Source organism: Dermochelys coriacea, chromosome 20 (assembly GCF_009764565.3).
Source record: "Dermochelys coriacea isolate rDerCor1 chromosome 20, rDerCor1.pri.v4, whole genome shotgun sequence".
NCBI classification, from domain to species: Eukaryota; Metazoa; Chordata; order Testudines; family Dermochelyidae; genus Dermochelys; species Dermochelys coriacea.
Window position 1 is genome coordinate 607,308 of NC_050087.2, and position 13,714 is coordinate 621,021.

The 13,714-nt window shown below is 53.2% G+C and overlaps 1 protein-coding gene across 1 annotated transcript in view; it reads left to right on the plus strand.

Annotated features, from left to right (window-relative positions):
* DIP2B (disco interacting protein 2 homolog B) overlaps positions 1-6,255 on the plus strand; it is a 135,765-nt gene extending 129,510 nt beyond the window's left edge. The window contains exons 35-43 of the mRNA XM_038378167.2: positions 79-269; positions 940-1,107; positions 1,410-1,577; positions 1,833-1,906; positions 2,180-2,281; positions 2,725-2,892; positions 3,054-3,221; positions 4,793-4,913; positions 6,155-6,255. Of these exons, the coding sequence (XP_038234095.1) occupies positions 79-269; positions 940-1,107; positions 1,410-1,577; positions 1,833-1,906; positions 2,180-2,281; positions 2,725-2,892; positions 3,054-3,221; positions 4,793-4,913; positions 6,155-6,255 (1,261 nt within the window). The remainder of the gene's footprint in view (positions 1-78; positions 270-939; positions 1,108-1,409; positions 1,578-1,832; positions 1,907-2,179; positions 2,282-2,724; positions 2,893-3,053; positions 3,222-4,792; positions 4,914-6,154) is intronic.
* Positions 6,256-13,714: the final 7,459 nt, after the last annotated feature.

Here is a 13,714-nt window from a genome sequence, read left to right on the forward strand (position 1 = left end):
CTCGCACCAGCTCCTGTCGCCCTTGCATCGCCTCTCGGCGTACGTACCCCTCGCACCAGCTCGTTTCGCCCTGCATAGCCTCTCGCTACGTACCCCTCGCACCAGCTCGCGCCCTGCATCGCCTCTCGCGTACGTACCCATCTACCAGCCCGTCTCGCCCTGCATCGCCTCTCGCGTACGTACCCCTCGTACCAGCCCGTCTCGTCCTGCATCGCCTCTCGCGTACGTACCCCTCACACCAGCCGTCTCGCCTGGCATCGCCCTCTCGCGTACATACCCCTCGCACCAGCCCGTCTCGCCCTGCATCGCTTCGCGTACGTACCCCTCGCACCAGCTCGTTTTCGCCCTGCCATTGCCTCCTCGTACGTACCCCTCGCACCAGCCCGTCTCCCCCTGCATCGCCTCACGCGTACTACCCTCGCACATCTCCTGTCGCCCTGCATCGCCTCACGCGTACGTACCCCTCGCACCAGCCCGTCTCGCCCTGCATCGCCTCACGCGTACGTACCCCTCGCACCAGCTCCTGTCGCCCTGCATCGCCTCTCGCGTACGTACCCTCGCACCAGCCCGTCTCGCCCTGCATCGCCTCACGCGTACGTACCCCTCGCACCAGCCCGTCTCGCCCTGCATCGCCTTACGCGTACGTACTCCTCGCACCAGCTCCTGTCGCCTGCATCGCCTCACGCGTACTACCCCCTCCACCAGCTCCTGTCGCCCTGCATCGCCTCACGCGTACGTACCCTTCGCACTAGCCCGTCTCGCCCTCCATCGCCTCACGCGTACGTACCCCTCGCACCAGCTCCTGTCGCCCGCATCGCCTCTCGCGTACGTACCCCTCGCACCAGCCCGTCTCGCCGTGCATCGCCTCTCGCGTACGTACCCCTCGCACCAGCCCGTCTCGCCCTGCATCGCCTCTCGCGTACGTACCCTTCGCACCAGCTCGTTTCGCCCTGCATCGCCTCTCGCGTACGTACTCCTCGCACCAGCTCGTGACGCCCTGCATCACCTCTCGCGTACGAACCCCTCGCACCAGCTCATTTTGCCCTGCATCGCCTCTCGCGTACATACCCCTCGCACCACCCCGTCTCGCCCTGCATCGCCTCTCGCGTACGTACCCCTCGCACCAGCTCCTGTCGCCCTGCATCGCCTCTCACGTACGTACTCCTCGCACCAGCCCGTCTCGCCCTGCATCGCCTCACGCGTACGTACCCCTCGCACCAGCTCCTGTCACCCTGCATCACCTCTCGCGTACGTACCCCTCGCACCAGCTCCTGTCGCCCTGCATCGCCTCACGCGTACGTACCCCTCGCACCAGCTCCTGTCGCCCTGCATCGCCTCTCGCGTACGTACCCCTAGCACCAACTCATTTCGCCCTGCATCGCCTCACGCGTACGTACCCCTCGCACCAGCTCCTGTCGCCCTGTATCGCCACTCGCGTATGTACCCCTCGCACCAGCCCTTCTCGCTCTGCATCGCCTCTCGCGTACGTACCCCTAGCACCAGCTCCTGTCGCCCTGCATCGCCTCTCGCGTACGTACCCCTCGCACCAGCTCGTTTCGCCCTGCATAGCCTCTCGCGTACGTACCCCTCGCACCAGCTCGTGACGCCCTGCATCGCCTCTCGCGTACGTACCCCTCGTACCAGCCCGTCTCGCCCTGCATCGCCTCTCGCGTACGTACCCCTCACACCAGCCCGTCTCGCCCTGCATCGCCTCTCGCGTACGTACCCCTCGCACCAGCTCCTGTAGCCCTGCATCGCCTCTCGCATATGTACCCCTCGCACCAGCCCGTCTCGCCCTGCATCGCCTCACGCGTACGTACCCCTCGCACCAGCCCGTCTCGCCCTGCATCGCCTCACGCGTACGTACGCCTCGCACCAGCTCCTGTCGCCCTGCATCGCCTCACGCGTACGTACCCCTCGCACCAGCTCCTGTCGCTCTGCATCCCCTCACGCGTACGTACCCCTCGCACCAGCCCGTCTCGCCCTGCATCGCCTCACGCGTACGTACCCCTCGCACCAGCTCCTGTCGCCCTGCATCGCCTCTCGCGTATTACCCCTCGCACCAGCCCGTCTCGCCCTGCATCGCCTCTCGCGTACGTACCCCTCGCACCAGCTCCTGTCGCCCTGCATCGCCCCTCGCGTACATACCCCTCGCACCAGCTCGTTTCGCCCTGCATAGCCTCTCGCGTACGTACCTCTCACACCAGCCCTTCTCGCCCTGCATCGCCTCTCGCGTACGTACCCCTCGCACCAGCCCGTCTTGCCCTGCATCGCCTCTCGCGTACGTACCCCTCGCACCAGCTCCTGTCGCCCTGCATCGCCTCTCGCATACGTACCCCTCGCACCAGCCCGTCGCGCCCTGCATTGCCTCTCGCGTACGTACCCCTCGCACCAGCTCCTGTCGCCCTGCATCGCCTCTCGCGTACGAACCCCTCGCACCAGCTCATTTTGCCCTGCATCGCCTCTCGCGTACGTACCCCTTGCACCACCCCGTCTCGCCCTGCATCGCCTCTCGCGTACGTACCCCTCGCACCAGCTCCTCTCGCCCTGCATCGCCTCACTCGTACGTACCCCTCGCACCAGCTCCTGTCGCCCTGCATCGCCTCACGCGTACGTACCCCTCGCACCAGCCCGTCTCGCCCTGCATCGCCTCTCGCGTACGTACCGCTTGCACCAGCCCGTCTCGCCCTGCATCGCCTCAAGCGTACGTACCCCTCCCACCAGCTCCTGTCGCCCTGCATCGCCTCACGCGTACGTACCCCTCGCACCAGCCCGTCGCGCCCTGCATTGCCTCTCGCGTACGAACCCCTCGCACCAGCTCATTTTGCCCTGCATCGCCTCTCGCGTACGTACCCCTCGCACCACCCCATCTCGCCCTGCATCGCCTCTCGCGTACGTTCCCCTCACACCAGCCCATCTCGCTCTGCATCGCCTCTCGCGTACGTACCGCTTGCACCAGCCCGTCTCGCCCTGCATCGCCTCAAGCGTACTTACCCCTCCCACCAGCTCCTGTCGCCCTGCATCGCCTCACGCGTACGTACCCCTCGCACCAGCTCCTGTCGCCCTGCATCGCCTCACGCCTACGTACCGCTCGCACCAGCCCGTCTCGCCCTGCATCGCCTGACGCGTACGTACCCCTCGCACCAGCCCGCGACGCTCTGCATCGCCTCACGCGTACGTACCCCTCGCACCAACCCATCTCGCCCTGCATTGCCTCACGCGTACGTACCCCTCGCACCAGCTCCTGTTGCCCTGCATCGCCTCTCGCGTACGTACCCCTCGCACCAGCTCCTGTCGCCCTGCATTGCCTGACGCGTACATACCCCTCGCACCAGCTCCTGTCGCCCTGCATCGCCTCTCGCGTACGTACCCCTCGCACCAGCTCCTGTCGCCCTGCATCGCCTCTCGCGTACGTACCCCTCGCACCAGCTCCTGTCGCCCTGCATCGCCTCACACGTACGTACCCCTCGCAGCAGCCCGTCTCGCCCTGCATTGCCTCTCCCGTACGTACCCCTCGCACCAGCCTGTCTCGCCCTGCATCGCCTCACGCGTACGTACCCCTCGCACCAGCTCCTGTCGCCCTGCATCGCCTCACGCGTACGTACCCCTCGCACCAGCCCGTCTCGCCCTGCATCGCCTCTCGCGTACGTACCCCTCGCACCAGCTCCTGTCGCCCTGCATCGCCTCTCGCGTACGTACCCCTCGCACCAGCTCGTTTCGCCCTGCATAGCCTCTCGCGTACGTACCCCTCGCACCAGCTCGTGACGCCCTGCATCGCCTCTCGCGTACGTACCCCTCGTACCAGCCCGTCTCGCCCTGCATCGCCTCTCGCGTACGTACCCCTCGTACCAGCCCGTCTCGTCCTGCATCGCCTCTCGCGTACGTACCCCTCACACCAGCCCGTCTCGCCTTGCATCGCCTCTCGCGTACATACCCCTCGCACCAGCCCGTCTCGCCCTGCATCGCCTCTCGCGTACGTACCCCTCGCACCAGCTCGTTTCGCCCTGCATCGCCTCTCGCGTACGTACCCCTCGCACCAGCCCGTCTCGCCCTGCATCGCCTCACGCGTACGTACCCCTCGCACCAGCTCCTGTCGCCCTGCATCGCCTCACGCGTACGTACCCCTCGCACCAGCCCGTCTCGCCCTGCATCGCCTCACGCGTACGTACCCCTCGCACCAGCCCGTCTCGCCCTGCATCGCCTCTCGCGTACGTACCCCTCGCACCAGCCCGTCTCGCCCTGCATCGCCTCACGCGTACGTACCCCTCGCACCAGCCCGTCTCGCCCTGCATCGCCTTACGCGTACGTACTCCTCGCACCAGCTCCTGTCGCCCTGCATCGCCTCACGCGTACGTACCCCTCGCACCAGCTCCTGTCGCCCTGCATCGCCTCACGCGTACGTACCCTTCGCACTAGCCCGTCTCGCCCTCCATCGCCTCACGCGTACGTACCCCTCGCACCAGCTCCTGTCGCCCTGCATCGCCTCTCGCGTACGTACCCCTCGCACCAGCCCGTCTCGCCGTGCATCGCCTCTCGCGTACGTACCCCTCGCACCAGCCCGTCTCGCCCTGCATCGCCTCTCGCGTACGTACCCTTCGCACCAGCTCGTTTCGCCCTGCATCGCCTCTCGCGTACGTACTCCTCGCACCAGCTCGTGACGCCCTGCATCACCTCTCGCGTACGTACCCCTCGCACCAGCTCGTGACGCCCTGCATCGCCTCTCGCGTACGTACCCCTCGCACCAGCTCGTTTCGCCCTGCATCGCCTCTCGCGTACGTACCCCTCGCACCAGCCCGTGTCGCCCTGCATCGCCTCACGTGTACGTACCCCTCGCCCCAGCCCGTCTCGCCCTGCATCGCCTCCCACGTACGTACCCCTCGCACCAGCCCGTCTCGCCCTGCATCGCTTCACGCGTACGTACCCCTCGCACCAGCTCCTGTCGCCCTGCATCGCCTCTCGCGTACGTACCCCTCGCACCAGCCCGTGTCGCCCTGCATCGCCTCACGTGTACGTACCCCTCGCCCCAGCCCGTCTCGCCCTGCATCGCCTCCCACGTACGTACCCCTCGCACCAGCCCGTCTCGCCCTGCATCGCTTCACGCGTACGTACCCCTCGCACCAGCTCCTGTCGCCCTGCATCGCCTCACGCGTACGTACCCCTCGCACCAGCTCGTGACGCCCTGCATCGCCTCTGCGTACGTACCCCTCGCACCATTCTGTGTCGCCCTGCATCGCCTCTCGCGTACGTACCCTTCGCACAAGCTCCTGTTGCCCTTCATCGCCTCTCGCGTACGTACCCCTCGCACTAGCTCGTGACGCCCTGCATCGCCTCTCGCGTACGTACCCCTCGCACCAGCCCGTCTCGCCCTGCATCGCCTCTCGCATATGTACCCCTCGCACCAGCCCGTCTCCGCCTGCATCGCCTCTCGCGTATGTACCCTTTGCACCAGCCCGTCTCGTCCTGCATCGCCTCTCGCATACGTACCCCTCGCACCAGCCCGTCTCGCCCTGCATCGCCTCTCGCGTACGTACCCCTCGCACCAGCTCCTGTCGCCCTGCATCGCCTCTCGCGTACGTACCCCTCGCACCAGCTCGTGACGCCCTGCATCGCCTATGGCGTACGTACCCCTCGCACCAGCTCGTCTCGCCCTGCATCGCCTCTCACGTACGTACCCCTCGCACCAGCCCGTCTCGCCCTTCATCGCCTCTCGCGTACGTACCCCTCGCACCAGCTCGTGACGCCCTGCTTCGCCTATGGCGTACGTACCCCTCGCACCAGTTCCTGTCGCCCTGCATCGCCTCACGCGTACGTACCCCTCCCACCAGCTCCTGTCGCCCTGCATCGCCTCACGCGTACGTACCCCTCGCACCAACTCCTGTCGCCCTGCATCGCCTCTCGCGTACGTACCCCTCGCACCACCCCGTCTCGCCCTGCATCGCCTCTCGCGTACGTACCCCTCGCACCAGCTCCTGTCGCCCTGTATCGTCTCACGCGTACGTACCCCTCGCACCAGCTCGTCTCGCCCTGCATCGCCTCTCGCATACGTACCCCTCGCACCAGCTCGTCTCGCCCTGCATCGCCTCTCACGTACGTACCCCTCGCACCAGCTTGTGACGCCCTGCATCGTTTATGACGTACGTACCCCTCGCACCAGCTTTTGACGCCCTGCATCGCCTCTCACGTATGTACTCCTCGCACCAGCGTGTGACGCCCTGCATCACCTATGGCGTACGTACTCCTCGCGCCAGCATGTGACGCCTTGTATCTCCTATGGCGTACGTACCCCTCGCACCAGCTTTTGATGCCCTGCATCGCCTATCGTGTATGCACCCCTCGCACCAGCTTGTGATGCCCTGCATCGCCTCTTGTGTATGTACCCCTCGCACCAGCTTGTGTTGCCTTGCATCGCCTATCGTGTACATACCCCTCGCATCAGCTTGTGATGCTCTGAATTTCCTTTCGTGTACATATCCCTCGCCCACCTCACGTCTTGCATCCCCTCACCCTGTGTCCCCTCGCACCAGCTTGTAATGCCCTCCATTGCCTGTAAGGTAGGCACACATCGCCCACCCCTTGCCTGTGTCCCCTCGCACCAGCTTGTTATGCCCTGCATCACCTGAGAGGTAGGCACCCATCATCCACCTCACATCCTTCGTTCCCTCACACCAGCTTGCGATGCCCTGAATTGCCTGTAAGGTAGGCACACATCGCCCATCTCACATCCTGCATCCCCTCACCCTGTGTGATGCCCTGCATTGCCTGTAAAGTAGGCACACATTGCCCACCCCTTGCCTGTGTCCCCTCACACCAGCTTGTGATGCCTTCCATCGCCTGAGAGGTAGGCACACATCGCCCACCTCACACCCTGCATCCCCTCGCACCAGGTTGTGATGCCCTGCATCGCCTATCGTGTACCTACACATTGCCAACCTCACACCCTGCGTCCCCTCATACTAGCTTGTGATGCCCTGAATCGCCTATCGTGTACTTACACATCGCCCACCCCTCACCCTGCGTCCCCTCACATCAGCTTTGTGATGGCCTGCATTGCCTATCGTGTACGTACACATTGCCCACCCCTCGCCCTCCGTCCCCTGATGCTGTGTCCCCTCGCACCATCTTGTGATGCCATGCATTGCCTATCATGTACGTACACATCGCCCACCTCACGCTCTGCGTCCCCTCATCCTGTGTCCCCTCACACCAGCTTTGTGATGCTCTGCATTGCCTATCATGTACGTACACATCATCCATCCATCGCCCTGCATCCCTTCAGGCTTGCCTCATGGGGCCCCACCTCACCTCACCTCACATCCAGCCGTCTTGCCCACACCCTTTGTCCCCTTTGTGATGCCCTGAGTTGCCTATAAGATAGGTATGCATTGCCCACCTCACGAGCTGTGTCCCCTCACGCTGTGTTCCCTCACACCAGCTTTGTGATGCCTTGCATTGCCTATAATGTACACATGTATTGCTCGTGTGTCTTTCATTCCCTGTATCCTCTCACTCCACCCTCATAAGCACTAAGAAAAGGAGGACTTGTGGCATCTTAGAGGCTAACAAATTTATTTGAGCATAAGCTTTCGTGAGCTACAGCCCACTTCATTGGATGTATTCAGTGGAAAATACAGTGGGGAGATTTATATACACAGAGAACATGAAACAATGGGTGTTATCGTACACACTGTAAGGAGAGTGATCACTTAAGGTGAGCTATTACCAGCAGGAGATATCTGCCATCATGTGCCAGCAATGCCCCTCTGCCATGTACATTGGTCAAACTGGACAGTCTCTACGTAAAAGAATAAATGGACACAAATCAGATGTCAAGAATTATAACATTCAAAAACCAGTCGGAGAACACTTCAATCTCTCCGGTCACTCGATTACAGACCTGAGAGTGGCTATCCTTCACGAAAAAAAACTTCAAAAACAGACTCCAAACAGAGACTGCTGAATTGGAATTAATTTGCAAACTGGATACAATTAACTTAGGCTTGAATAGAGACTGGGAGTGGATGGGTCATTACACAAAGTAAAACTATTTCCCCATGTTATTTCTCCCCCCCACACCCCATCCCCCACTGTTCCTCAGACGTTCTTGTTAACTGCTGGAAATGACCCACCTTGATTATCACCACAAAAGGTTTTCCTCCTCCCCCCCCCCCGCCTTCCTGCTGGTAATAGCTCATCTTAAGTGATCACTCTCCTTACATTGTGTATGATAAAACCCATTGTTTCATGTTCTCTGTGTGTTTATATAAATCTCCCCACTGTATTTTCCATTGAATGGATCCGAAGAAGTGAGCTGTAGTTCACGAAAGCTGATGCTCAAATAAATTTGTTAGTCTCTAAGGTGCCACAAGTACTCCTTTTCTTTTTGCGAATACAGACTAATACTGCTGCTACTCTGAAACCAGCAGGAGAGCGGGGGGCGGGGGGGACCTTGTTTAGTGATAATCAAGGTGGGCCATTTCCAGCTGTTGACAAGAACATCTGAGGAAAAGTGGGGAGTGGTGGGGGGGAATAAACATGGGAAAATAGTTTTACTTTGTATAATGACCCATCCACTCCCAGTCTCTATTCAACCCTAAGTTAATTGTATCCAGTTTGCAAATTAATTCCAATTCAGCAGTCTCTGGTTGGAGTCTGTTTTTGAAGTTTTTTTGTGTAAGAATTGCAACTTTTAGGTTTGTAATCGAGTGACCAAAGAGATTGAAGTGTTCTCCAACTGGTTTTTGAATGTTATAATTCTTGATGTCTGATTTGTGTTCATTTATTCTTTTACATATGCACTGCCCACATCTCTCACACACCCTGTATCCCATCCCGGCTTTCTGCATTACCCATAATGTACACATGTGCTGCCCACATCTCACCCACACCCAACATCATCTCACACCAGCCTTTTGGGGCCCTATGTCACACCCAGCATATGCCCACACCAACCATATCTCACAAGTTCCCTGTATCCCTTTCCCCTGCCTCACAGGGCCCCAATCATCTGCAGTGCAAGGTTGCGCAGCCCATTTGTCCAGAATACTCCTCACACCCACCTTGTGGGGGCCTCATGTTGCCCCAGTGCAGACTCTCACTGGGCTCAACACATGTCCATATTTCTCCCTTGCACTAGGTAAGAGTGACTCCATATTACTCCTCAGCACAAGCCGATGCTGGGCCCATCACACACAGGACCCATATCTCCCCACAGTGTCTTCAGTTGTCAGACATATCTGATGTACACACCTTAATTTCATTGTTGCTCTTCCTACCTGTTAGTTCAGGATGCAGGCCAGAGGCCAGCATGTCTGACACATTCCCAGTATCCTCACCATGTTAACCCCACTTTAACATACAATGCAGGCCCACACTGGGCCTTTTAGGGAGAATAACCTTTCTGAAACCTCAATATCCTCATCTGAAAGTATTAAGTATACATTATTTACTTGGAAGATTATAACAGGGAGAATTGGAGTCTCACACTTTTGGAGATCAGTTACGTTAAGAGCATTACCAAGAAGAACCAATCAATCAGTGTCTACATTAATTTTGCGGGGCCAGTTCTTCTCCATATTATTTACTGATTTATATTAATTATTTGATGTTAAAGTAAATACATAATTTTTGTTGTCTAACAATAATTAATTCAATGGTAATTAAATGTTCAGTTATTCACTATTTAGTTTTCAGTATGCTTTCTCTGTATGTTGTTAACACCATGTTGAAGGGGTGGGGGGCCCCTGTTAATACTCTGTTCTTTAAAATGTGAGTCCTTTATGCTTAATGTAACATAACCTTTTTTGTGGATAAGCCTTAACAAATGTAGGTCTATAGCTGACTAATAAGGGAAATTAAGTATCAAGGAAGCTTAAAATCCTAATGTAGTTCTTTCTGGGCCCACCTAAACATCTCTAGAATAATTGGTCTGTGTCTAGAGCTATATTTCCTGTTTCTCTAAACCAGAATTCCTGTTGCTTTCAGAAACATGTGGTAGACTATTATTTAGAGATAAGGAAAATTACCCCTTTGTGGTTTGTGCAATTTACTTCTTGCCCCAAACTTGACAATATCTTGATTATGGCCTTTGATCTTTTATTTTTCCCTTGAAGATGTTGTTCTCAGTGAGTGGTCCCCAGAGGTTTTGGTTGCCTTGTTGTTTTCTTGTGTTCCACCTGTCTGTTTCATCCATCTGTTCTCTCTCATATTCTGCTTAGATCTGTAAGCTCCTTAGGGCAGAGTATGCTATGTGTTTATACAGCACCTAGCACAATATATCCGTGAACCATACCTGATACCCCTAGGCACTACTGTAATACAAATAAACAATTAATTGAACACTCCTCTCCTACTTCCTGGCTTGCATTTGCAAGGATATCCTGTCATAGCCCATATATCTTTTACTGATTTCAAGGAAACTGTAGATCAGCCTTCTTTTGGGTTCAAGTACCTGTCACTGTCTGTTGGATGCCCGCTTTCTAGAAGCACCTAATATGCAAAAAAAGATAAGACTTTGATTAACTGCCCTTGCTTATGAAAAAGTTGTCTGTCAAGCTTATAGCTGGGACTTCAGGAATCAGTTTCCCTAAAACTTTCTTTACATATCTTCAATTTAATTTTGTAAAAGTTAAAGCTGCATAAAGTACCTTATTTATTTGTAGTTCATATACTGCAATTTACTTGAATTGCTTATGTAGAGTGACTTTGCATGCGCCTTACATTTTAAAAGAGCAGAAAAGCAAAATAAAGCTTTTTTTTTCTGGTTCTTTACCACCTATAAAAGTAATGCTATATGCCTCATTTGACACTTGTTACAGGCTCTTTACAAACATGTGTTAGGAGACAGTCCCTTCCCCAAAGAAGTTAAGTCTAAACAGATGGGACAGACAAAAGGTAGAAGAAAGGAAGTAGTATTTATCCCCATTCTACAGATGGGGAGTTGTGACAAGCGAAGTAACTTGCCCAAGTCACACAGAAAGACTGTGACATAGTGAAAATTGAACTCGGGTCTCCTGAGTTCCAGTCCATTGCCTTAATCACAAGTCCATCCTTACTTTTGTTTTAACCCCCCCATACCCACACAAATCATGTAAAATAAATTTCATTATATAAATGCATATATCAAAATGTATACATTAACTTTAGAATATACATAGAATGTACACTTTAATGGGCATGCTTTATCTTCTGATTTGTGGGGTTAAGAGTGTGAGCAAATATTTGGAAATCTATCTATTCATCTGCCTCAGTTGTCATATAGCTGCAGGGCAAAGGCTTTGTCGCTATTGCTGAAAGATATATTAACATTCTCATGTCATGTTTCTAACTAGACTCCCCAATCACCTTACCAAAAAGATTAAACTTTTTGGATACGTTGACCCTGATGACACTGCTCTTGGTTTTTCAGATTTGTTGCCACTTACCCATGAACTATGAGGTCGTAGAAGTTATGATCCAGGATCACTCAGTGAAATTATGTGGCCCATGTTATACAGGATGTTAGATGAGGATCATAAAGGTCTCTTCTTGCAGTACAATATACTAATCCATTTTCCTGGTCAATGTCTTTTGTGTAATTGATCGTTTAAAAAGACTCTAACTAGGAAAGCAGTTTCTCTGCCTTAGACACATTATTCTGACTAGTTGACGGATTGCTAAACACTTTCTTAGCAACAGTAAATAGCATACTTCATATTATAGATTTCTCTGAATTAATAACAAGTAGGTCTCTAAAGAAAAGTTTGGTGCCTGCTATTAGTACATTAGCATAATGAGATATTTATTTTTGAAAGGCTTTAATTTTCTCTAGTGGTTCTGCGGACTTTGTTTTCAGGTAGAATAAAATGTTTTCAGAGTAATAGCATAGTTTACTGGAGTTGTCAAGCTTCGGGAGAGGTTTTTTTTGAGTATTTAATTTCTTGGCGGATTTTTGACTATGTCTGCTAAGGACCCAGTTATTCAAAGTGTTGAGCACTAGAGAGCTGCTGAGCAATCTTAACTTTCTTCTTTCAGGATTGAGCTCTGAGAGGTTTTTCTCACTGCAGAAAGGTTGGTTCTTGTGTTGGAGATACACTCACAACAGAACAAAAAGATTTGAAATGATGTCATGCTAAGTTGCTGTCCCTGTGATTTGATGTCAGTAGAATCCATCTGATTAATTACAGCTAATTAACATACAAAACATCTTTTCAAGGAGGTATTTTTTCTACTTTTCTTTCAGAAATTATATGTTATCTGTGAATTAATAGCAAAATAAACATATTGGGAAAATAGCTATTGTATGTGCATAGTATCTTAACTGTACACGTGCAACAACTTAGTATTTTAACATTCAATAAATAGGGTTGCTTTTTAAAATTTGAGACTAGAGATAATTTTTCTGTAAGGGCCATATTCTAGTTTATTTTTTAACTCTTGTGTTAGTCTCCTTAGTACAACTCAAAATTTGAAGGCAATTTCAGATTTTGCTGAATGGTAATTCAAACTGAGGAATCTGGTTAGTTGATGGAATGATCATTAGTGATCCTCAGGCTCAGGATAATAAATTGAACCTGCCTATAGTCAGCTGTAAAGCACCATCTATGCTGAAAATGAAACACTGTTTGAGAACAGAATAGTTTTGGGGTTTTTTAAGTGATATGACTGGCCTATGTGAAGATTTAAACTGATTTCTAACAGTTTGACAAAGACTGGCCTTTCAAAGCAAATATATTCAGCACAGTGCTTAGAATACTGAGTCCTTACATTTAGACTGTAAAGGTCCTTCAGGCTGGTATGTGTGGTTTTTAATTTTTCTGTAAAACACCATTCCCGCCTACAGAGCTATAGAAATAATAAATAATGTGGAGTATTGGGAGATCCACGTTCTCTGGCTAATGGGAACTCTGCAATACTCTACAGACCTAAAAGTGGCAATTCTTCAACAAAAAAACTTCAAAAACAGACTCCAACGAGAGACTGCTGAATTGGAATTAATTTGCAAACTGCATACAATTAACTTAGGCTTGAATAGACACTGGGAGTGGATGGGCCATTACACAAAGTAAAACTATTTCCCCATGTTATCCCCCCTTCCCACTCCGCACTGTTCCTCAGACGTTCTTGTCAACTGCTGGAAAGGGCCCACCTTGATTATCACTACAAAAGCTCCAGTCTCTCCCCCCCCCCCTCCGCTCTTCCGCTGGTAATAGCTCACCTTAAGTGATCACTCTGGTTACAGTGTGTATGGTAACACCCATTGTTTCATGTTCTCTATGTATATAAATCTCCCCACTGTATTTTCCACTGAATGCATCCGATGAAGTGAGCTGTAGCTCACGAAAGCTTATGCTCAAATAAATTTGTTAGTCTCTAAGGTGCCACAAGTACTCCTTTTCTTTTTGCGAATACAGACTAATACGGCTGCTGCTCTGAAATCTGCAATGACTCTGAACTGTCTATTTTCAGCTCTCCCTGTGCCATATAAAATTTTTCTTCATCCCAAAAGTATGTACTTTGGCTTCAGCTATACATATGTATTGTTGTTGTTGCAAGTGGTCAGCGCAGTGCTGTTAAAAACTTAAGTACTTACAAATTTTCCGTTTTAATACACTGATCTCTCTTTGGCTGAGAAGTTGTGTCATCCAAGATTAACTTGAACTTTCTCACCTCTGACAGTGTCTTCCTGAAAGCTGAATAGATAGAAATCACTATGTGTAAAATGTTAGCATGACTTCCG